We start from the raw sequence: 24,906 nt of genomic DNA on the forward strand, positions 1-24,906 counted from the left end.
TTAGATTCTAGTCGATACGTGTTTCATGGTTTCCTTAAAAAGTCGCTTATTTGGGAGCTATGAGCGTTTAAAGTGCGTCAAATTTTCGATTTTCGTCAAATTTTCGATATTCGTCAATTTTTAGATTTTAGTGAAAGTTTTTTCGAATTTCGTCAAATTTTCGATTTTCGTCAAATTTTCGATTTTCATCAAATTTTCGATTTTCGTCAAATTTTTGAATTTCGTAAAATTTTCGATTTTCGTCAAATAAAAGCTGGACGGTTCAGATCAAAGAGAAAGTTACACTTAAGTTTGTAAGAATAATATTTTCGTTCAAAGTGCATAATATGATTGTCTATTATCTACGACACAATTCTAAAAAATCACAATTTTTAAAAGAGCTGATATCGCCCAAAACCACTTACAGTGGAGGTGTGATGCAAGTCCTGTTATCCACTTACAAAAGAACTGATATCGGTGTAGGTGACGCTTACAGATTCGACGCGCAAAAAGGTATGCGTCACAAATGGCAGCTGATGAGGAAAGTACGCGAAAGTTTTATCAACAAAAATCTTACCAGAAAAATGTTAGGAAGAAAATTATAAAAAAAAGTTTGCGTCACAAGTGGCAGATGTTGAGGAAGGAAAATTTTTATAATTGTGAAATATATTCCTTTAAAGAATGGAATTCAAACGGAAGAAAGCCGAATCATCTGCCACTTGTGACGCAAACTTTTTTATTATAATTTTCTTCCTAAAATTTTTCTGGTAAGATTTTTGTTGACATAACTTTCATCAGCTGCCATTTGTGACGCATACCTTTTTGCGTGTCGAATCTGTAAGCGTCACCTACACCGATATCAGTTCTTTTGTAAGTGGATAACAGGACTTGCGTCACACATCCACTGTAAGTGGTTTTGGGCGATGTACTATTACAAGTATTTTATAACTCATAAGCATATAACAGAGAATGTGTTGGAACGCGTTACCAACTGGTGTATACTAACAACACTAACTTCGGTATAAAATTGACTGCCGCTCACTTTAGTGGATTAACATTTCAATTCGAATCAAAAAATACTTCAATTTGTTGCGTCCATGTTCTTTATTATTTGCGATGGAATTTCTGTATTCTAAGTTTTACATTGAGGTCATTAATTAGGAAAGTCAACAAGTAACGTTCTACTTATCGAACATATATTTTTAACGGTTGCTTAACAAGACACAAATTGATCAAATACCGCGTACAATAAGCGTAAATAGCTTAAAATTACTATATAAATCCATTATTATTTATATAAAATCGAAGATAAAACCGTATGAAGACGTTTTAGTTTAGTTTATTCAAACATTTCTACATCATGAAATTAGTATAACAAATCGCATTGCGGTTCTCCACTGTGAGACACTTTAAAGGAGTAACCAATTAAAATTATATAAAAAAATATTGTCCTTGAAATATAGCATGAAACTTGACCTGCAATTTACAATAGCTGGCCTAAAAATAAGGATGGAAAAATTTACTTGAAATAAAGCATGGAAATCAAAAATATAGAATTAAATGAAAAATTTAATACGATAATAAATCAGAAAGGAATGGGGAGACAAGCTGGAGCAAGCCTAGGAGGCATTGCCGTGGGGGAGCAGGAGGCAGAGGCATCCTTCACGCACCAAAAATCCAGCATCCAATGAAAAAAACCCCGATGATCCATCAACTCATCGACACTATCCCAGTCAAATGTCACAGAAATATCAGTATTGATTCTCTAGAAGCCAACCCTTCAGGCGAGCTTGAAAGCAATTCGGCTGAGCAAACTTAACCTCATTGGGTAAGGAATTGTACAGTCTACACCCTAGAGCAGAAATCGCCCTTTCACCGCTCTTCGTCCTAGTAGCCGATGCTATGAGCAGGTGCTTTCCTCTCGTATTGTAGCAATGTGAGGCCCCTTGGAAGGGTATGTTACAGAAGGACTGTTTACCGATGGCCTTATACACAAAGCTGCAAACGCTATACTTAACAATACTGTCTACATTAAGAACTCGCGGACAGTATCTCCGAAACAGGTCGACAGTCGGATGACGCAAGGGAAGTCTATTCACATGCTTCAGACAACGCTTCTGCAGAACTTGTAGCTGTTCGATAGACTTCTTACACGCAGAAGACGTATAAATATTTTTGATTGGTTGTGTGTATCTGCTAAAAAACAGCTGAAGCATGATGGAATTTCAACGCCCTCTAACTGTAGGAATATTGTGAAAATCTTAAAATATTAAAGTTTGTAACCTTAGTAAGACAAAATTAAAGGTGTTTTAGTGACCAACCCTAACTTTAATATTATAAGTGGTCTTACGGTACATTTAGAAACAACCCAAAATATTTGTTAAAATCTATTTTTTTATAGTATAAGAGCGATATTGCTATTTTCCCAACGAATATGAAGAGTCAATTGATAATTTTCTAATTTTCCGTAAACTTATGAAAATCACAATCTCCATGTATGGAATAAGACTTTTACCTTACTAGGGAGATAATATGACTCTTCTGCCCTATGGGAGATCCTTTAACGCGCTCGTAAGGTAAAACCCAATACATTACACGGAAAATAATTTGTTATCTCGTATCACGATGAGTAAAACTACCTCGAGCTATTTAAAGCCCTCTGATAATTTTACTCATATGGATACGGGGTAGCAAATTACTTCTATTCTACCATAGTAACCTGTGTTGTCCGTCCTGTTAATAAAAGTAAATTAAATGCAGTCTTATGTTTCCTACCAGTTAGAAATCCATACAGAAAAAGAAGCGTAATTAAGTTATCATTTTCTCTTTCAGCTTAGAGATACTAGAATCGAATTGGATTTGAAATAAAAATTTTTGATGTGCACGGGTGAGGCACGAACTCACAACCTTCAACTTGCCGGGCTGATGCTCTAACCAATTGAGCTACCGTGGACATTCTCATTTCAAATCCAATTTTGAACCGTTGGTACAACACATGATGTGTATGTTCTTTCTTCTATATGTGTATCTCAATCATTTTCTCCTTCCACATTTCGATCAGCGAATAATTTATTGTAAAAGTAAATTATTCGGTAGACTCTCCCTGTAGATTGTTGCGAGTTCGCTGATTTTTTACGAACGATATTAGAACGTTTTCCAACGAATTCTGGCTCACTGAATAGTCGTCAACGTTTCCAGTACTTTTGCCGTTTTCCATCATTTCGAACACGGTGGACCATTTGAGGTTTCTGGATGGAATCGTGTATGTCAGAAGGTCCTGATGCTCGTCGCTGAAAATAATCAAAAATGGATTTCAAGGACGAACAAAAGACCATGTGTCAGGTCCTTACGATAAGACAGCTTCGTGGAATACGTTCGCTATGTAATTTTTGACTTCGTTTACTCTGCAAATGGTAACAAGGATTCGATAAGTAGGTCAGAATCGAATCAAAAATCTAAACTGTTACCTCTGTCCATCCTGGTCATGTTTAACTTTGATTTTCAGCTCAAATCCTCTCGTAAATTTATTTTTCAAGTGTTGAGACGATCCATAGCATTTACAGTTGCCGTTCACCATGATTGTCAGTTGAGTGCAAAGCTGTAGAGAGAATGTTGCAGCTGTAACAGATTTTCGCAATTTCAGGAGCCCGTCAACTCACCGCTTCACATTCTTCCATGCTGTGTGATGTTAAGACAATTGATTTTCCCTGATCACGCAACTTGATAATAATGTTCCACAGATTGCGCTTCGTTGCCGGATCCATCCCAGTTGTTGGCTCATCGAGGAAAACCACTTTCGGATTTCCCACCAAAGCAATGGCTGTCGATAGTTTACGTTTGTTGCCGCCACTCATGTGGGATACGTGCTTATCGATGTGTTCAATCAGATCCAAATCGGTCGCTGCTCGGACCGCATACGCTGCAATTTCGTTGCGCTGAACGCCACGAATCAAAGCGAAGATTTCCAATATTTCACGACCAGTCAAATTCTCGAAGAGTGCATCGAATTGGGGACAGTAGCCGATGCATTTGTAGATTTTGCGAATGTCCGTTTTCAGATTCAGGCCGTGCAAATATATCTCTCCGCTGGAGATGAGCTCTTCGCCGGTTAACATTTTGAAAATTGATGTTTTCCCGGCCCCATTATTTCCGAGTAGACCGAAGCATTCGGATCTGCAAGGTTTTTTTTTGTATTGACACAATTGACATGTAGATGAAAACGGAACCAGCAAAACTTACTGCTTTATGTCGAGCGATACTTGATTCACCGCTAAGAAGCTTCCGTAGAACTTGGACACGTTCTGCAGGACGACACTCTGTTCTCGCAGTTGACCCACGTCCATTGCGTTGATACGCTCTTTCACTTCACGTACATCGTCGTCAAGCTGTTCATCTTGCAGTGGATCAAATACTGGCCTAGATCGTACTAGACTAACTAGATATGCAATCAAACGGCGTAATAAGCCCTGTTCGATCAAAAGAACAAGCAATGTTACACCAATGCTAGTTGCCACCATAACCAGTAAGTCCTTGGACACACTGTTCTCGTTCCAGGAAAACACGAGGTTTGCTAGTTTGAAGATGAATTGAACTCAATTTGAACTCAATTTGAACTCAATTTGCAAGTTAAATTCCAAATTAAATTCTAACTTACGGCAACAGTCCGGATTTACGGTGCACAACTCCTGGCGGTTACAATTTATCTCTACGCACAGATGTTCACATACAGTCAACAGTTCGTCTGTCTTTCCCAGTTTAAATAACCCACTGATTAAGGTGCATGTCGGGTAGATTGTAAAGAACGCTCGGATCACTTTAGGCAAAAATCGACCTAACGTATCAGATGCGTAAACTATGGCTGTAATGTAAAGAGAGATGACGGTAAATGAGGCATCACATGCTCTACATTATACTGGCCTACCAATGATCGCGCTTCCAAAATAAATCACAACCGTGCCGGTCGGCGGTTTTGAGAATATGAGTGAAGTCAGACAAATGACTGGTATCATTGCGAAATTGTACATGGTAAATAGCAAGCCAATCACAGCCAATGTATTCGCCTCAGCCCAAAACGGCTCATGACTAAACGCTATCATGACAACGATTAACACAACGGTGGTCATGTTCGTTAAGACATCCCACAATATCGACGCTATCCAAAAGATGCTCAAATTGATGCCGCTCGCATACTGCAAAAATTTGGCACGACAAACTTTCTCCTGTAAAATTGTACAGCGACCATGAATTATGGTTTTATGTAGAACGTGAAATCGATTTTTTTACTTGAATGTAGAACATGATGTAAGAAGCGGATACCCATGGCATGGCAAATCCTACAGCGAATGTAAACGAAGCACTAAATATGGGAACGCTCGTATCATATACATCGGTACTATTAGGTTGGACAACATAGTCAAACGGAGCATTGACAACATGAATGCTGTAAGCGGGATTTATTATTGCTCGTACGATGGCATTGTGTACCAAATTCAGTGCCAGTGGGGCAGTGTGATAAAACTGATTGTTGAACCATGCCACGATCTCACCACTAGTCAGGGCACTTGCGGCTGCCAAATACTGGTAATTTAAAGTTGCCAACGACTGGCCGGCCAAATCCAAGAGAAACGTGTCCAGCTCTTTGTCCGTCGTCACTACTTTTGTGTTTTGTGAATGAGTCCACAGATTTTGTTGGTACTGGTGCATGATCCTAAAAATGGAAACACGAAAGATGGATTCTTTTGAAAAACGAACTGTCAAAATTTCTTTTCTTTTTTAATTCGTCGAAGAGGTGATCGAAGGCCGCAAACATGCACTTTTCCAAAGCACCTAGCAGGGTAATAGAAAACAAGAATAGACCGGCTATAAGCCTAGTGAGGTCTTTTTTCTTTCTCTCAATTTTCTCACTTCTCGAGATACCAACTACCAAATACGTGAGTTACAAATAGGAAAGCAGGAAGAATAGTTTCTTCAGTCGATATCCAGCTGTTGAACAGTAAACATCGCCACCATCGTTCTATCAGTTTCGTAGTCAACTACCAATTTTGTATTCAACTACCAAACTCAACTATTCAACAACCATTTTGGTATTCAACTACCAGTTTGGTAGTCAACTACCAAATTGTCGAATTATAAATAGGCAAGCAGCCTAAATAATCTCAACAGTTGGTGTGCAGCTCTCAAACAGTTAATATCTCTATCACCTCTCTATCAGTATGGTAGTCAACTACCAGTTTGGTAGTCAACTACCAAAAATTCAAGCTTTAAATAGGCAAGCAGGCAGAATAATTTTGTCAGTCGGTGCGCAGCTCTCGAATAGTAAACATCTCTGCCGAAAATTACGTTTGGTAGTCAATTATAGCCTTGGTAGTCCAACTACCAACTACCAAACTCAACTATTCAACAACCATTTTGGTATTCAACTACCAGTTTGGTAGTCAACTACCAAATTGTCGAATTATAAATAGGCAAGCAGCCTAAATAATCTCAACAGTTGGTGTGCAGCTCTCAAACAGTTAATATCTCTATCACCTCTCTATCAGTATGGTAGTCAACTACCAGTTTGGTAGTCAACTACCAAAAATTCAAGCTTTAAATAGGCGAGCATGTAGAATAATTTCGTCAGTCGGTGCGTAGTTCTCGAATAGTAAACATCTCTTCCCCAAAAATTACATTTGGTAGTCAATTATAGCCTTGGTAGTCCAACTACCAACTACCAAATTTTCGAATTGCAATGTTAACTGTGAGCAATCGGTGATCAGATAACAAATAATTATTATTTGCCTGGTGTTGATATGCTCATGGTGGCTTTGCAATTTTGAATGTCAATCCAGCTCGCAACTACCAACTACCAAAGCTACCGACTACCAAATTTCCGATTAATAAATAGGCGAGCATGTAGAATTATTTCGTCAGTCGGTGCGTAGTTCTCGAATAGTAAACATCTCTTCCCCAAAAATTACATTTGGTAGTCAATTATAGCCTTGGTAGTCCAACTACCAACTACCAAATTTTCGAATTGCAATGTTAACTGTGAGCAATCGGTGATCAGATAACAAATAATTATTATTTGCCTGGTGTTGATGTGCTCATGGTGGCTTTGCAATTTTGAATGTCAATCCAGCTCGCAACTACCAACTACCAAAGCTACCGACTACCAAATTTCCGATTAATAAATAGGCGAGCATGTAGAATTATTTCGTCAGTCGGTGCGTAGTTCTCGAATAGTAAACATCTCTTCCCCAAAAATTACGTTTGGTAGTAAATTATAGCCTTGGTAGTCCAACTACCAACTACCAAATTTTAGAATTGCAATGTTAACTGTGAGCTATCGGTTATCAGATAAAAAATAATTATTATTTGCCTGGTGTTGATTTGCTCATAGTAGCATTGCAATTTATCATCGTGGTAGCCAACTACCAAATTCTCGTGTGGAAATAGACAAGCAGTCAGAATAATTGCATCAGTCGGTGCAAAGCCATCGAAAAGTAAACATATCGCTGGTAATTAATTCGGTTGTCAACTATCACCGTGGTAGTCAACTACCAAATTTTCGAATTGCAATGCCAACTATGAGCGATTGGTTATCAGATAACAAATAATTATTATTTGCCTGGTGTTGATTTGCTCATTTGCTCATAGTAGCATTGCAATTTTGAATCAAGGCTGTTATCGTCTCATTTTCTATTTGTGACACAGACACTTGGACGGACAGACAGACGGACAGATGAAGTGTCCACAATAGGGTTTTTTTCATAATGTCATTGCAAAGTTACCATTAAGGTTGCTAATGGTATTATTGGTTCCAAAATACTACTCTATTTGACGTGTAAAAACCTCTATTACCCTGCTAGGTGCTTTGACTTTTCTTATGGAAATTTCCCCTGCTATACGACACGTACAAGGTCGTGTGTGGTGTCGTATATGGGTGGTAAGACTATTTGCCTCGAAAGTACATGCAATTACCTTTCTAATGACACCCCACACGACCTTGTACGCTTCGTGTAGCAGGGGAAATCTCCATAAGAAAAGTGCATGTTTTCGGCCTTCGATAACCTCTTCGACGAATTAAAAAAAGAAGGTTTTGGCTTCTAGGCACATATAAAGTCCACTGGAAAATGCGTCCAATTTCGACAATTCGTTTTTCAAAAGAAACCCTCAAAATGACAAAAAGATCCGGTCATCAAATATTGTACAATTTCAACAACGAACGGTTAACTTACTCGGACGCCAAACTGTTGTTCCTATTTTCCTGAACCACGGTAATCGGTTTCTCGTATCCGTCCAACGAAATGTCCAAAGGCGGTAGACCGTGTCGACTGTTCGAACTCCGAAGGATGTGACCTTGGAAAATAATCGGCGCGAGAATGATGAAAGCGAGCAAATTGTAGAAAGTGAAAATCTTCCAAGATCGTACCCAGCACAACGAGCGTTTCTGCAATGAATTCGAATTTGATTACATTTTGATCGACTAATTCAGGTCCAATTTTCAATTATACTTTGAACATTGCCATGGCCTGGTGACATAGTAAAGCTGTTCCTCTCACGAGTACCGTTTCGTTAAATTGATTTTCTGCCAAAGCGATGTTATCAGATCCATTTCTCGACTTGGTTTGAGATTTTTTGTCTACATAGACTGAACCCTTGCCAAATTTCAAGAATATCTCTTCCATAGTCGTCAACGACACACCGTAGCTCTTCAGATTTAAATTGCGTTCGTTGTCTTCCAGGTCTCGAAACATTTCTTTGAAGATCGGAACCTGATTCTCCGGCAGAAGGTAAGTTATTTCACTTTCATTTTCCGTGTCAATCTGAAGCGTGGACAAATATTTCCGAAGCAGTCCGGTTACAACGTCTGAGCGACAATCGAAATTCTTCTCGCATATCAAGTGGTACCCGGTGCCGAAACGTTTTTTCAAGAAAAATGACGATCCAAAGCACTGCAAGTTTCCATGTGCCATTATAGCGATCCGGTCGCCAAGAACATCGGCCTCGTCCATAAAGTGGGTTGTCAGTACGATGACCCGATCCTTTTTCTCTTCGATCAAGACATTCCAAAGTGATCGGCGTGACGCGGCATCCATGCCACTGGTGGGCTCATCACAGAAAACCACTTTCGACTGTCCGCACAGTGCAATTCCAATCGATAATTTCCTCTTCATTCCACCGGACAACGTCTGGGACATTGAGTCGATTTTAGAGTCCAATTCGAGGAGGCGAACATATTTTTCGACCTCGTCGTTGGCATCTTTCATACTCAAGCCTTTTAGACGACTGTAGAACAAGATGTGCTCCCGTACCGTCAACTCATCGAATAAAATGTTGTGTTGAGGGCAAAATCCCATGGAACTGCGAGCCATGTCCATGTTCGATCGTATATCGTACCCATCAATTAATGCTGTGCCCGATGTCGGTTCTATCATTCCAGTTAGCATAGAAAATGTTGTCGTTTTACCAGCTCCGTTATGGCCCAACAGAACTGTTATTTGGTTGTTGTACATGTTCATCGACAAATTGGTAACAACTACGTTCTTCCCAAACGATTTGGACAAATGTTTTGTCACGACACCTGCACGCTGATCAGTTGGCTCTTCTTCAAAATTTCCAGGATCCGCCTGAATAGCACCGCCACCATCATCACCATGATTGTCTTCAAACGGTTGATAGTCTCTACGTTTTTGTGAACCGAACCAAAAATCTTTTTTGAACAGAAAATACCACGGCTTCGCCACGCCATAATTCCCCGGGAAAATGCTTTCGATGTACATTGTCAACACGAAAAACAAGAACGCCGTTATCAGCAGAAAAACCATTGTGGTTCCGATAGTTAGGCTTTCGTACACATTTATTGGACGCCACATTGTCGACCAAATGAATCCGTCCCCCAATTGTTCGTTGCGAATAATCAATTTCATTCCGTACGCCATGGCCGTATTGGGAAAGATGCACAAAAACACTTTCAATGGACCAGGCATCACATCGTATGTGTCGTTAGTTATCCAATATGGTAAAAACGACAAGTACCAAATGATCGACGATGCCGTTACGGCCGCCTTAGCTTTCGAAAAGAACGTACTGGCGAAGAAACTGAGTGTGGTTAAATTGACGCAATATACGACGAAAAATGTTGTGAGGAGGAACGCATTAGAGTTGGAAAAAACTGCGGAGGCTGATCCAAACATTGGAATCTGGAAATGAACGAAGGCAGCAGGGTGTGACCAAAGTTTCTTCATTTTATCTTAGCGAGATTCACCTTGACCAGAATTATGATGAAAAGGACCGAAGTGATCAACATTGTCATTGACCTCAAGAACCAGCTGGAAGAGGACGTTCACGGAAGGTAATTTTTCAGCCGAAAAACATTCTTTTACAAAATGAAGACTCACCTCAACCAATGCAACCAGCTCTGTAATCCCATAATTTTCATAGCCTCTTTCAACTGTTTCTCCTTTTCCATGGCAATGAAACGTACAGCATTCGAAAACGAATAATTGAAGCTCAACAGCATACAAAAGGGCAGAACAATTTGCAGCAGATTCAAATATTCGTTGGTGGTAAACGCTGGATACGGAAATCGTTTGATCAGCACGTCTGGCATTTGAGTTTTACTATTCGCATTTTCTGAAACGAAGGCACGTGCGACAGCATTTTGAATAGCCAGAAATCCTTCATTGTAGTAGATCGGATGACCAACATATTCGTCTCTCCAATTTCTTGAATTTGGCAAAATCTTATTTGTGAGCCAATGTGGACTTGCAGACGCTGTTGTACGTAATTCTGATGGAAAGTGTAACGAATACGACAGGTCTGTGGGAAGCTCGTTCAGGGTCTAGAAGCGAAAAATGAAAAACAAACTTAGTAGGATTGCAAAGTCACGCTTTTTGGGAATTATGGTCAGAGGACATTACTTAGTACCTTCGACAAACAGGGCAAGATACTGATTGGCCGAAAAAAGTAGAGTAAGCGGGCAAGTCCAAACTAAAAAAAATTGAAAGTGGAAAAGGAATAAAAAAATTGTTCTACGACATGCGTCAAAGTTTTTTTTTATAAATGCTTCCGATTCGAGCGAAATGCACCAGAATATTTTTACTGCATTTTTTCAAAAAGAAAAAGAATGAGTTGGTAATCGTTCTGAAGTAACAGGCTAAGACACCCACGAAGGCGAGTGATATACGATATCTAAATCTAAATATTGAGAAATGCAAGGTTATAACATTCTTCAGGATTCGCTCGCCGATTAATTTTCAATACTCGATCGATGGTATTTCATTGTCTCGAGTGAAAGTTATACAAGATCTTGGTGTTTGGGTGGACGAACGACTTACCTTTGATCGACATATTGAATTTATTACGTCTAAGGCTTACTCAATGTTGGGATCTGTCAAGAGGATTTGTAAGCAGCTCACCAACATTCAGGCTCTTAAAAGTGTTTACTTTGCTCACGTTCGTTCGTACTTGGAATATGCTTCAGTCGTTTGGCACCCTCATCAAATGTCTCATATGATGAAGATAGAGTCAATCCAGAAAAAATTTCTGATGTTCGCAATGAGAAGAACAGTGAGAAGAGACAGCAATTTTCGTCTACCAAGTTATCTCGATCGTTGTGCTTCCATCAACATCGAACCACTATGGCGTAGAAGAATTAATTTGAACGTTCTATTTAGGAAATGCATTTACCTTCGATTTTGAAAAACCGGGAAACGGGAAAAACGGTAAATGAGAAAAAATTTCCCGGGAAATGAATAGTACATTCTGTACTCGTTTAGACATTTTTTTGGATGAGTTGGGAGTTTGTAACTTGCACCGATGACAAATGCTTTTATCCTACCCCTACTAAGTGGCTTATTGTGCTCGCGAAGCCCTTCAGAAATGAGTTTACCATTCCTTTATTTGCATTTTTCAGGATGATAAAGAATTTCATATCTACATATTTCAACAGAAATATCGGAAATCGATCGTGTGAACTAGTTTCAAAATTTCTGTTGGACAGTGTAAAGATTGAATTTTTTACTATGCTGAGCGAGATGCTGAGAACGGAAATAAATGAAAGGTAAGCTCCTTATTGAACTGTTTTCATGAATTTTTGACGGACGTTGCTTCAATTGGTTTCTTAAAGATGTAGTAACACGATCTTCTAAACTTCGAATTCTGTAGACTTTCTAAAGAACATCAATTTCAGAGTTGCAAACTTAAGGCTAAGTACAAATAACACATGTTGCGTTGCTCAGATCGACAATTATGCTGCATTTTCTTTTGTTTGGACTGTGGTGAAAATTCAATTACAATAGAAATTACAGCATGATTGTCCAGCTCAGCAATGCAAAATAAACTGATCCTTTTTTCTCAGTCTAGGGCTGATCTTGAGGTGCAATTTACGATGAAAATGTGATGAAAATGTTCACAACGAGTTCAAATCAGATGTAATGCTGTAATGCAACTAGAAGAATAATTCAATTCAAGGTATTATTGCAAAGGAAAAATGTGAAAATCATTCAATTTTTGAAGGTCGGTTAACCGGTAAATGAAAAAAAAAAATCCCGGGAAACGGTAAACCGGTTAACCGGTTTTTCCCGGTTTTTAATTTCCCGGTTACATTCCCTAGTTCTATTCGTTTTTGATCTGCTGAGCGGCCGTCTACGTGCACCGTCATTAGCTTCGAAATTGATAATTAATCATCCGAACAGGACTTTTCGGAGGCATGAGTTCCTTATTGTTGAGTACCACCGAACGGGTTATGGTCAACATGAGCCTATAAACAGTATTGTGAGGATGTTCAACTGCTTCTCCCAGACGTACAATCGTTCGATGTCAAGGGACATATTTCGGAACTGTGTTAGATCAGCGATGCTACCATCTGTGCTGCTGGATCAATTCAATCTCCACTCACTTGCCTCATCGCTCGATCAGGGTTGATGTCGTTAACTTCTTGATGTGTTTTCGTTTTAATTTAATTTTCATTTTGGAATTATTTTATTGTATTGTTTCATGCTTGGAATGGTTGATTGTTTTTAAACGAGAAAAAATTGTAGTCAGGTAGCTTATTGCGGTTGACGTAAGAATAAATAAAAAAAAATTACTACTTCTGTAAGTAGAATATAAAGGACTTGCGTAACCCTAACATCTTTCAAGAGCGATAGTTTTTCCCGTAATAATTTACTACACTCACCGCTGGATGATGGAACTCAATAGCAGCAATTAATTCCTGCTTTATCAGGACGCTCTCCAGTTGACTTGCTTCGTTGACTCCATCAGGCCTTTCGACCGCTAAATACTTGCTTGCTTTTTTCATAATATCTCCAAAAATTGTGTTATTTGGATGGAAAACCAATTTACACTCTTTGACGGGTGGATTCAAATATGCCTTGTGGCTGAAATAAGTAAAAGTAATGACCACTATTTTCCTGAGATTTGTGGGTTGCTAGGAATTTCGCGCCTCGTTATTCACAATAATTGACAAAATGACACATTTTGTATAAGGAAAATGTCACTTTGTGGGTTATTGTGAATGACGCTGCGCGAAATTCCTCAACATTCTACAAACCAAGTATTAGTCTGCAGTGAAATGGAATTTTTACAGAAAATGTATGAACTTTGTGTCAATTTTTTCGCTAGCAGTGAAATAATCACAGAGATCCATACTGTTCATTTCTCAGCTGACTATATATACTTGGCGTACCAAGCTTCTGAAAGAACAGGTTAAGACACCTCTGAGTTGATCACGAAGGCGGTGACACCAATATTTCTCTGTCTACGTTTGTGAAAATTTATATGAACACAGACAAAAATATGGGATTTTTAGGTCCATGGGGATTACTTTAAAAAAGTAATTTTTTCGGGATTAGATTTGTAATCTTCGCCAGAAATTGAAAAAATGTAATTCCATCAGGGATTAAATGTAGGTCTACACAAAAATGTTGGGGATTGAATGATGATACTACTGCTTATTATTTTCCGTTTATAATTTGATTGTCTTGAAATCACACTTTTGAGTTAATTGAGTTCGAACACGATTTACGAGCAAGATACGGTTTTGTGAGAAAAATTAATTTGGTCTTAAAATGTTGCAATGGGACTACCGATGGATTATTCTGCCTTACGATACCAGGCTCAGAATAAAAATTTTTAGTCGGTTTGTAAAGATACTACCAGATAAATCATAAAATCAATGTAAACATTACAAAGATAGTATAGATATAGAGAAATTCTAGATCGAAATTGGCAGGAAGGCCAATTTAGCCGCGAACTATCCCCATTACCACGGGAAACCAGACATTTTTGAATTAAAATGATTAAATACTTATAAAAAATGGTAAGAAAACTTCTGAAGAATATAAAAATGAAAATCATGAAAAAATATTGAGGTTTGAAATGACGATCTTGTCATCTGGCAATTTGAATTTAATTCACAATTTTAAGCCCACGAGGAATTAGTTTCTTTGAAACAACTGTTCACAATAAACCACGTTGGGAATAAGAACAAATTGCAGCAGTGGTAAGATCGTAGACTGAAGTGCAGGAGGTCCCGGGTTCAAATCTCGTCAGGTAAATAAAAAAAAAAAATCTGTTTAATAAAAACATTTCTCATTCCAGATTCACAAAAAAGCTTCTTCTCATATCAGACGTTTAGATAAAAGATATAATATCACAATATCCGTGAAAATCGTTTTTTTTTCTGAAGTAAAAGTTTACCTGGTTAGAATTTTTTTTTTATTGCAGTCCAAATAACATTTAGATCAGATTAAAATGAGTAAACTAGTAAACAAGCGTCAAACGTCAGGGCCTAAAAGATTAAAATTTAATTATTCTATGGATTACTCATTTGGGGATAAGTTCAAGTACAGTGAACGACATCTCAAATGTCTCACTGTCAAATTTTTCTGAGAATTTTATTGTGTCATTGCAAATTCACAATGACATTCTCTGAAAAAAATGACAGTGAGACATTTGAGATGTCGTTCACTGTAATCCCTGATCGGATTAAATTTCAATTCGAAAAAAGATTCGGTCGCGTACTGTTAATCCCAAATAGATTTAGATCTAGGTCCATATTTTTATCTGTGTTTATCTATCCACGAGATAGAGAATTAAAATTTAAAACACAAAAAACTTCATGGCCGTAACAAAAAGTAAAATTAGTCAAATTTTTGCTTTGACAATTTTTGCGTACAAGCGCAAAATGCGTCACATACGATATCAGTTGTTTTGGAAGTACATATGTCCAGGGACTTGCGTCACGTTTACTCTTTGAGTGTTTTTGACTGATATCAATTGTCTTGGAAGTTTGACTTGATTTTTTGTTATGTTATTTGGCTTTAATTTATGTCCTCCATCCGAAAACGCAAAAACCGCGAAATTTCGCAAACACACTTTTTCCAAAAAAGTGTTTTCTCAACGTCCTCTATCCGAATCTGCAATAAAAAATGTTGACCAAAAACTGCGAAAACCGCAAAATTTCGCGAAGACCCTTTTCCCAAAAAAGTGTTTTCTCAACGTTTCAGAAGGTCCCCTATCCAAATCTACAATAAAAAAAATTTGGCCAAAAAACTGCGAAAACCCATGCGAAAATCGCGAAAAATTTAACGAAAATTGTGACCCCAACCCAACCCGTTCACACGCTAGAAATTTGTTCTACCATACAATATACATCCACACATACACATAAAGGTGTTCTTATATGAGGCCTATATGGGAATTTCATTAAAAGTACTGAAATCGACCAAAATGTATGGAAATGTGGCTTCTTGGAAGATGGATTGCGTGGCCAAATTTTAAGCTACAAGTATGTGTGGTAGCTCGTTAAACTCGTATATTTAAGCATACAGCACAATCACGGGCATGCTTTGCTAACGTGCGCCCATGATTAAAATATTGCAGAGGAACTTGCGTCACTTTTCCATTATTAAGTTCTAAATATATATGAAAATATTGTACAAACCATTTAAGTATTGAATACATTTTACAAACCACAAAGTGTCCAATGTATTGATTCCAAACGATTGAAATATTTTTTGTGCATTCTTATCATAACTGGAAAATTTCTGCAAATACGCCAGTAGCACGAACAATAGAACTGGCAACAGAATATCGATAAGCGTTTGGAATTTATGTCGTATCTGCAGCAGGCAATTCTTCCATAGTAACAACCCTAGTTTTGGCCATATTCCCGTGTGGCGACGAGACGTTGTCGGTGGAGCCATTATGTCTAGCTAATTATAGGTTTTGGTATAAAATCGATCATATCACACACAGCGATGGCCAAGGTTGATGTTAATTCCTGAAAGGAACTATCAAAATTTAAACATCAGTGTGCGGAGATGTTTTAGCTCGTGTTGTATTTAATAAAAGAATTTATTTGAGTTCGCGTTGTTGAAATGAATTCGATTTTATTTTCAAATACGGAAAATGGTATGAGAGAAATCACATCATTTTCCAAGGACATTCATCTCATGTTTACATCGAAAATGGGATTACAGTAATAGAAATTTTCGTGTGATTGCGGTCAATCGACATCCGCCGTGATATAGAATCAAAAGCTTTTTTAAGTTTAACTTAAACTGTGAAGACTATAAAATTGTCTAATTCTAATACACCCGACTATAAACGCAATTCCGACTCAACTATCACAAAAAATCCGGAACGCCTATCACAACTCATTCCACAATCAATTCATTGAGAATAATTCTTTAATAAATGGACTCAATACGGTTCACTCATAAAGTAGACAAAATGTAGCAATTTACTACCGCCGTTCGTTTGAAAAAAAAAAATGTTTGAACGGTGCAATTACGATGTACACAGTAGTACTCGTAGTCCTGTGTCACAGTACACTGTCCTGTATATTTGGAAAGTATGTGTATATACGTTTCTTTAAGAACAACAGTTTAGAAGTGACGCATTGTGCGAACAGAAACCGAAAGAGATAAGAAAAATGTGTCGAGAGCAGCGTTTGGTTGTACCATATGGTTTATGTTTGGTAGAGTCCCAATTCGGCCACCGATTCCAGTCAGGATGGAATTTGAGCACAAGATTATCTTTTGAATATATGGTTCGCAATAAACGGCAGATATAATAATGAAAAAAGCAGTTAAAAAAATGGAAAAAGGAGGTAAAAAAATAAAAAATGCAAATGAAAACAAATAATTTTGGAGGCAAAAAATTAAAAAAGGCAGTTATTAAAATGCAATCGCGGAGTTCAAATTGTGAAAAAAGGCAGTTATGGCCGTGTAAACTGCAGTATTGTTAACTGCCTTTTTATTTGTTTCTAACTGCCTTTTTGGAAAAGTGCTATCTGCCTTTTTGAATTTTTTATCTGCAATTTTGTATTTTTTGACTCAGCCCCTATTCTGCCTTTTTATTTATTTTAACTGCTTTTTTGTGAAAGTCGTATCTGCCCTTTTCAATTTATTGTCTATCATTTTATAAATCTTAACTCAACCACCTCTTCTGTTTTTTTATTGATTTTTATCTGCCTTTTTGAAAAATTGCTATCTGCAATTTTGTATTTTTTGACTCTACCACATATTCTTTCTTTTTATTTATTTTTAACTGCTTTTTTGAAAAAGTGCTATCTGCTTTTTTATTTATTTTTAACTGAGTTTTTAAATTTATTAACTATCTTGTATTTTGTATTTTTTAATTCAACCACATATTTATACCTTTTAGGGAATGCAATATCGGTATTAAAACCGGTATCCATACCGAACTTCCAATACCGCTCACGGTATCGCTAAGTTTGTAATGAAAAATGTGTACAATACATATAGATAACCATAATGCTATTTCTAACAATAGTTCAGTTTCTGAAACTGTAGCTTTTAAATATCGTTACAGATACAAATAACGTTATAGATGTTCGTTACGGGCGTAACTTTGCGAGCCGTAACTTTTAATTTTCGGTTATGAAAAAACGTTGACCGTTTTTGTACCGTTACATCACGGAACAAAAAATAACGATAAAAATAACATTATGTCGCAATGCCTAAAGCTGTGTTATGAAACAAATACTCTCGAAAACTTCTGACGACCAAGACTTGTATGATTGAATCATTGGAAAAGTAAGAACCACTGAGAAGCAATGAAAGTATAAACCAGGTATGGTCTATTCATACATACCGGAGGACATAGCGAGTTCATATAAACAAACTCATGGGAGGTGAGTTTCTTTATATGAAATCGCTATGTCCTCCACTCCATACAAAGTTTGACATTCGACCATATCTTGTGTTGACGTTCATTGCTGAGAAGTTCAATAACATAAACATTGCATACGAAATATGTTTTACAAGTGAAACACGTTTTCCATTTAAAAGACATTTTACATGTGAAACACATTTTCCAGCGAAACATGTTTTCCACGTGAAACACATTTTCTATGCAAAAAAATATCTTTTCATTGAAAATTTTTATTTTTTTAAATTTTAATTTTCAAATTTTGCAACGTATCGACGTTACCTTCTGCTCTTTATATCCATGACGATGCAGCCCTTGCCTTCGGCGCGGGCAGCAAATTTCGCACAGTGCTGCATTTTTTACTTTCGCCCCTTGTACTATTTCAGCTAAATCTGTGACTTCTTTGAAGGCTGTAATTATGTCAACTCAATTCGACTGCACGTGGTGTGTCATTGTATATTGGGTTGAGGTGATACTTGACTTCCATCTAAACTCAATTCGTCATTGTAGCATATGTGCATATACACACATCGAAGATTTCATGGGTGCACCTGAGTACAATTAATTAGAATGACTGCCTTTCTATTTCTATCTGCTTTTTTGAATTTTTTGACTCAACCACCTATACTGTCTTTTTATTTATTTTTAACTCCCTTTTTGAAAAAGTGTTATCTCCTTTTTTGAATTTTATAACTGCCTTTTTATTTGTTTTTAACTGTCTTTTTGAAAAAGTGCTATCTGCCTTTTTGAATTTTTTGTCTGCAATTTCGCATTTTTGAACTCAACCACCTCTTCTGCTTTTTTATTGTTTTTTAACTGCTTTTTGGAAAAGTGCTATCTGCCTTTTTGAATTTTTTATCTGCAATTTTGTATTTTTTAACTCAACTGCCTATCTGCCTTTTTATTTATTTTTAACGCCTTTTTTATCTCCAAAATTATTTATTTTAAACTGCCCTGTGTGTATCTGCCTATTTAATTGTTTTTAACTGCCTTTTTGAATTTTTTATTTCAACCTTTATATTAATTCTTGAAGATATTGCCATAATTTCAAAATTGTACACATTTGGAAGTGAATTGTCCACTACTGCGTTGACAAAAAAGCCATTTATACCATCGGAATTGAATAACTTAAGAGTCGACTTGTTTAGATAAATACAAAGTAATATAGTTGAAGATGATGCCATTCTGCCTTACACAGTAGTTTCATGCTAGCAAAACACCTTTCTTTAAACAGGTTGACTATGATTTACTTGTTTCACCAAAAGTATTGTGTCCACCTGAACCCATCCATCCTGAAAACAGATGGTCCGAGTTAATTTGTAGTTTTTTATTTAAATTGGTGAAATATCGCTTGTATCAAACTATAGTGCCAGGCCGCGCGTCTGAGTGACATTACCTTCAACTACATATACACTTTATTCGATTATTTGTACCTTGGTTTTGGTCATAAGGTTCCAGGTTCTGAAAGAACATCTTAAGACACTTACGAGGGTGGGTGAAACACAAATCTTGACAATGTAAGGTTTGAGATTATGGAAGTGAACTGGCTGCTGTCATTCGTTTCGTAAACTGGAGAGATCTATTGGCACACTAGTATTATGATGCACTATAGGGTTACGCAACTTACGCAGCTATATGCGGGATCGTATGGTATTAACGCCGTAGCGTCTGGTAAGTCGTCATATGGTTTAACTTTAATTGAATATGTTCGGTTCTTAAAGACAGAGCCTCATTATCATTTCCAGCGCCCTGGGCCGTAAGATTTAGAAACAAAATGAAATTAAATTTTAGAAAAGTTGTCTAAATTATGTTTGCTTGTGAATTTTAATTTTAAGCGACCAATAAATTCCTACTTGGATTTCTTGTGATAGAAATGAAATGAAAGTTGCGAGCGGAGCGAGCGAATTTTTTTTTGGTTCACCAGCTCGACTTAGTGAAAAATGATCTCAACATATTACCCGATTTTCCGGTTATCAAACGTTTTTCTTTGTAATTTGTCTCCCGCAAGGTTTATCGCTTGCAACTCATTTAATACCCGAATTCTTTTGAAACAGTCCTACCAGACGTGCCCATAGAAGGCAAAACTATTTTTATTAAAAATTCTCAATCCTCAACAGCGGAAGCTGATGGAAAACAGGAAACATGCACTTTTCTTATAAAAGGTATCTCCAGATACATGTCATTGGAAAGGTAATTGTGAACAGAAATTTGTTACTTAAAACAGTTTTAAATTTGTTGATGTTCGCTGATATCGCAAACGTAAGTCAGCAGCTGTTACTGCCACACAAAAAATATTTTTTGTAAAATTTTGACAATGCCAGGAAACATGAAATATTCGAGTAGATTAACTGAGTCTCCGATTTATACTTCAAACTTTGAAGTTCAAAGGGACATTCATCATGTCACAACCCATGCATGTTTGGTGTCATTGGAAAGCTAAGACCAGTAGCAACAGCCTTTGATGTTTTTGTTATTTTTTGTATGCATAGTAACCATCAGATGTTCACCGGTGTAGTCAAATTTTAAGCATTTTTTCAGCCGTTCATATCTCAGTTCAAATAAAGTTTAAACCAAAAAAGACCTCATTTGCCCCGAAAGTACCTTTGTAATGCCACTTCACACGACCTTGTACGTTTCATGTATATGGAGATACCTCCACAAGAAAAAGGAATGTTTTCAGTATTCGATCAGTTATACCACTGGATAAGAGTTGAGTACTTTAAAAAAAAATAGTTGTGGCTTCTATGGATTATTACCTATCTAGGCACATATAAATGCGTCCGATTTCAATAGGACCGTTTTTAAACGAATTCCATTTATACACAAAAAAATGACGTTAATCGATAATAACTGAGCAAGAACACTGTATCAAAACCGAGATATAAACCTCACTTTAATTGGTGTACATTTTGCTTGTGTACTTTAGTCTTATTTTATCAGCGCCCCTAATTTTCCCAGCGCCCGGGCCCGGCCCGCTTGGCACGCCTTATAACCCGGCTCTGCTTAAAGAACAGCTTGAGACATCCCCAAGTTGATCACGAAGAAGGTTCTGAAAGACCAGGTTATACCATCTCCGAGTTGATCACTAAGGCGGTGACATAGAAAATTACAGGCGGCTCATACATCTACATAAATATATGTGTATGACAGATTCAACTTGACAGAAAAATTTAAAATTTTTGAGATTGATGAGTGCAAAGTATGAGAAATCAAATTGAAATTTGGAAATAAAATTTTTGTTGTACGCGCCCTAATGAGATTCGAACCCGAGACCTCTTGCGTATGAAGCAAGCGGTCAACGATCTGAACCACCGGACTGAACAGTTCAGTCCGGTGGTTCAGATCGTTGACCGCTTGCTTTATACGCAAGAGGTCTCGGGTTCGAATCTCATTAGGGCGCGTACAACAAAAATTTTATTTCCAAATTTCAATTTGATTTCTCATACTTTGCACTCTTCAATTTCAAAAATTAGTCTAACGATCGGTGTGTCCGAAGCAATACAAGATCCAGAATAATTTAAAATTTTTGTTTTCGCTAAGTTGGTTTTCCATACATTCTATTTTATGGATTTCACTGTCACCCGTTAATGGCATAACCTGTTCCTTCAGAACCTCGAAATTAAAACTCTTTTGTTTTATTTTTAAAATTTTTTATTATAAACATGGTGACGAATCATTTCGCTCGCACTAATTTTGAAAGAAAGTATGGAATCGGCAACTCATTTAGTTATATTTTTTGTCAGACTGATCAATTGAAAGTTGATCGGCAGGACTAGCCTCAAATAGACTTCCGATAATTGCCTCCAAATATGCAACTCTGTCAATCAGACTTTGGACTTGACGGTCAATATGGGTCAAAAAATTTTGTCGTCTTTCTAATGAGTCTTCTATTTGCGATATCGTTGGCGGACAATTGCGTAACAAATTTAGTTTTAAGCTAGCAGCATCGTCGGGTGTGTTTGCTGATTGGCTGATACAAACGTTTGCAGAGAATCGTATGCTACCACTACCGACCGGTAAATTTAAATCGTGGCCAACATGTCTAATGTTGTTATTATCGAAACTAATGTATCTCAGTGAATTCAGTCCGTCGAAAAGATCGCCGTCAATTGATGTAATTGTATTATTCCAAAGCGATAGATGTTGCAAGTTTGGAAATGGAATTAAATGCCTGTTGAAGACGGCTGTTATACTGTTGTGCCGTAAATTAATAGCAATAATATTTGAAAAGAAAGATTCGATATTTCCTGGGACAAAATCTAGATTCTGTAACTCCACATATAATCCGTGCACATCTTCATTTCCCTTTCCCGTTTGATGAATCCCGAAAACTACTGTTACATTCTCAGTTACAATTCCATTAAATAGTACTCTCGCAGTACACGCATAAACGCTACCAACCTGTGCAAAATCTGCCATTCCATACGAACAATCCAGAGCGACTCCTTTTAATGTTTTAAAATTGGTCGCAAAAAGGACTGTGATGATAAGAATATTGGTTTGCCACTTCCTGTTTGAAAGTTTGTCAATTTCAGTCAATTTACATTTGTTTTTGGCGATAAATACACAACTCACATGTTGTAGGGAAGGTTCTAAATCAGTCTGGTTTTGAATTAGAAAAATATTTGTTTGAAACGAATGCACTCACTTCCACTTTAATACAAATCTTCACGTGTATCACACGGATCTAATGAGACGAAATGATGGTATTAAAAGCAGCTTCATAATCTATACTGTTCGTTATCCATTTACGATAAGATTACGAAAAAAAAACAAACAGAACACTCCGCATATTTATGCACAATAAAAGTAAAACAGGTCCATATAGATTACATTAAATTAGAGTTGCGGGAGGCTTCTTCACGAGAAACAGAAAGCTAGAGGAATGATCCTTTGTTCGCTCCTCTAGGCTTTACTACCTCTTTCAAGTAAATTCTGCAATTCTTTAATAATAACTACTCACTAAGGCAACAGTGCAGTACAACATTTCCTCGTAGAATCCTTTCCTGCCTGCAAATTACAGACTTTACTTAAAATATTTGCAAATTGATCGAGTCCCCGAATCGGATTTAAAAGAATCTGTTAGTTTTATGACAAAAATGTCCACGGCAATAAAACGTACAGTATTGAAAAACGAATAAATGAAGCTGAACAACAAACACAGCGGCAGCCAGAAAGTATCCAAAATTTCAGGTGATTTTTTTAACTTTAAGAATAAGCGGTCTCCGATTTTAATGAGTCATAACTCGTTGGACTCGTCTTTCAATTCTAGCAAACACGTATCTTTCAGTTTTTCGAAGAAAAAAAAATGTGAAAAGCGTTAAAAAGTAAAGACATGTCCTCCTTCCTTTCAGCATCGGTGTTCCACGGAACTGAACGTGGGTAGTTGTAGCTCGCCTCACCCGCTATCGTTCCACATAGAAATGAACCAGGTACTTTTGTGCTGCAAGCCTACAGAAGTCTTGGAAAAAAAGGTTGGTGCCAAAATGCAGATTTCTTAAGTTAACTCATATCCTCCATATTGAGAACATTGATCAATCGATAGTGAATACCCCGTATATCAAGGCTTGATTTCCACTTTAAAATATTCGTCGAAAGAGAGCTTCGTGAAGGTTTCTTATTGGTTAAAAAACGAGAGAGACGAATTTAAACGTAGCACGTAGCATTGTTGAAGTAAATTCATTGTTCAGTTAATCTGCCGTTATTCGGAAGAAAAACAATTTCCAATGAAATAACAAAAGAATTTTTGGAAAATCTTTTGTTATTTCCACTGGAAATTGTTTTTTATCAAAATTACGGTAGTAATGTGTCCGGTGCGATGCTTCTAACCTTAGAGTAATTATATCTAGAGAGGAAATTTGTAATACGAAATGTTATATCAACATCAGTTTGTATAATATACAAATTTCGTCGTATAATTTAATACCAATACATGTATGCGTTGACGCTATTTCGCTTTTGATAGCTCAATTTGCCCTCTTAATTAAGAGGACAAACACATTCCAATAAACATTTCGTATTTCATGTTGGAACCACATATTTTACGTAATTTTGTTCGAAATTTCCTCTCTAGGTAAAATTACTCTTAGCTTCTAACAAAGAAAAGCCATTGTTACACAAATACAGCCATTTATTTGAATAAACATAACAATAAAAAATAAGTTGCAACAGCATAAAGGCAAAGTTTCGTGTTTTTGTTGTTGTATATATTAGGCAAATAAGTTGATATTCAAATTCTAGTTCAATTACACAATAGAGTTACACTTGGAAAATGACATAAGGGCTCTGTCATTTTTAAACATGGGCTGGAGTGCCCATATATTTTTTGGACGACGATTAGCATATGACACCTCTGGTATATAACTATTAATTACACAGTCTAGGAGTTTTTTTCATTGTTTCACATCCATCTAGATCGTATTCTATCTTAATTCTCACTTAAGTTTCGTTTAATATTTCGTTCATTCATTTTTATGAATTTTTTTTATAGCGTTGATGACATTTGAAACGTCCTTGAATATGAACTTCAGACATTTTCTATTCTCACTAAGCCCTTAGGAAATGACTCATTACTTTATATATATGAACGTCACCACTCATTTACCAGGGGCTTACTTGCTTACTTATTTACTTGCCCATGCTATGCACTGTATGTAAAGTGTACTTTACGTCACTGTTTGCGACATTGAAAATGCACTTACCGTGCACAAACATGTGATAGTACAAGTACATTACTTACCAATGGGGCAAATGATGGAAATG

General features: G+C 37.0%; 2 protein-coding genes across 2 annotated transcripts in view; both read right to left on the reverse strand.

Annotated features, from left to right (window-relative positions):
• Positions 1-2,850: 2,850 nt before the first annotated feature.
• Positions 2,851-24,906, reverse strand: part of LOC119072981 (ATP-binding cassette sub-family A member 3-like) — a 32,873-nt gene continuing 10,817 nt past the window's right edge. Inside the window, exons 9-15 of the mRNA XM_037178301.1 lie at positions 4,901-5,198; positions 4,634-4,837; positions 4,219-4,549; positions 3,639-4,152; positions 3,447-3,577; positions 3,330-3,383; positions 2,851-3,269 (exon numbers count right to left, since the gene is read on the reverse strand). Of these exons, the coding sequence (XP_037034196.1) occupies positions 3,065-3,269; positions 3,330-3,383; positions 3,447-3,577; positions 3,639-4,152; positions 4,219-4,549; positions 4,634-4,837; positions 4,901-5,198 (1,737 nt within the window). The 3' untranslated portion in view covers positions 2,851-3,064. The remainder of the gene's footprint in view (positions 3,270-3,329; positions 3,384-3,446; positions 3,578-3,638; positions 4,153-4,218; positions 4,550-4,633; positions 4,838-4,900; positions 5,199-24,906) is intronic.
• LOC119072982 lies at positions 21,816-22,817 on the reverse strand. Its single transcript, XM_037178302.1, has 2 exons — positions 22,720-22,817; positions 21,816-22,654 (listed from the first exon to the last, which is right to left on the reverse strand). Coding segments are annotated over exons 1-2 (789 nt in total). The 5' UTR covers positions 22,722-22,817; the 3' UTR covers positions 21,816-21,867.

This window comes from Bradysia coprophila (genome assembly GCF_014529535.1).
Source record: "Bradysia coprophila strain Holo2 chromosome IV unlocalized genomic scaffold, BU_Bcop_v1 contig_84, whole genome shotgun sequence".
Taxonomy (NCBI): domain Eukaryota; kingdom Metazoa; phylum Arthropoda; class Insecta; order Diptera; family Sciaridae; genus Bradysia; species Bradysia coprophila.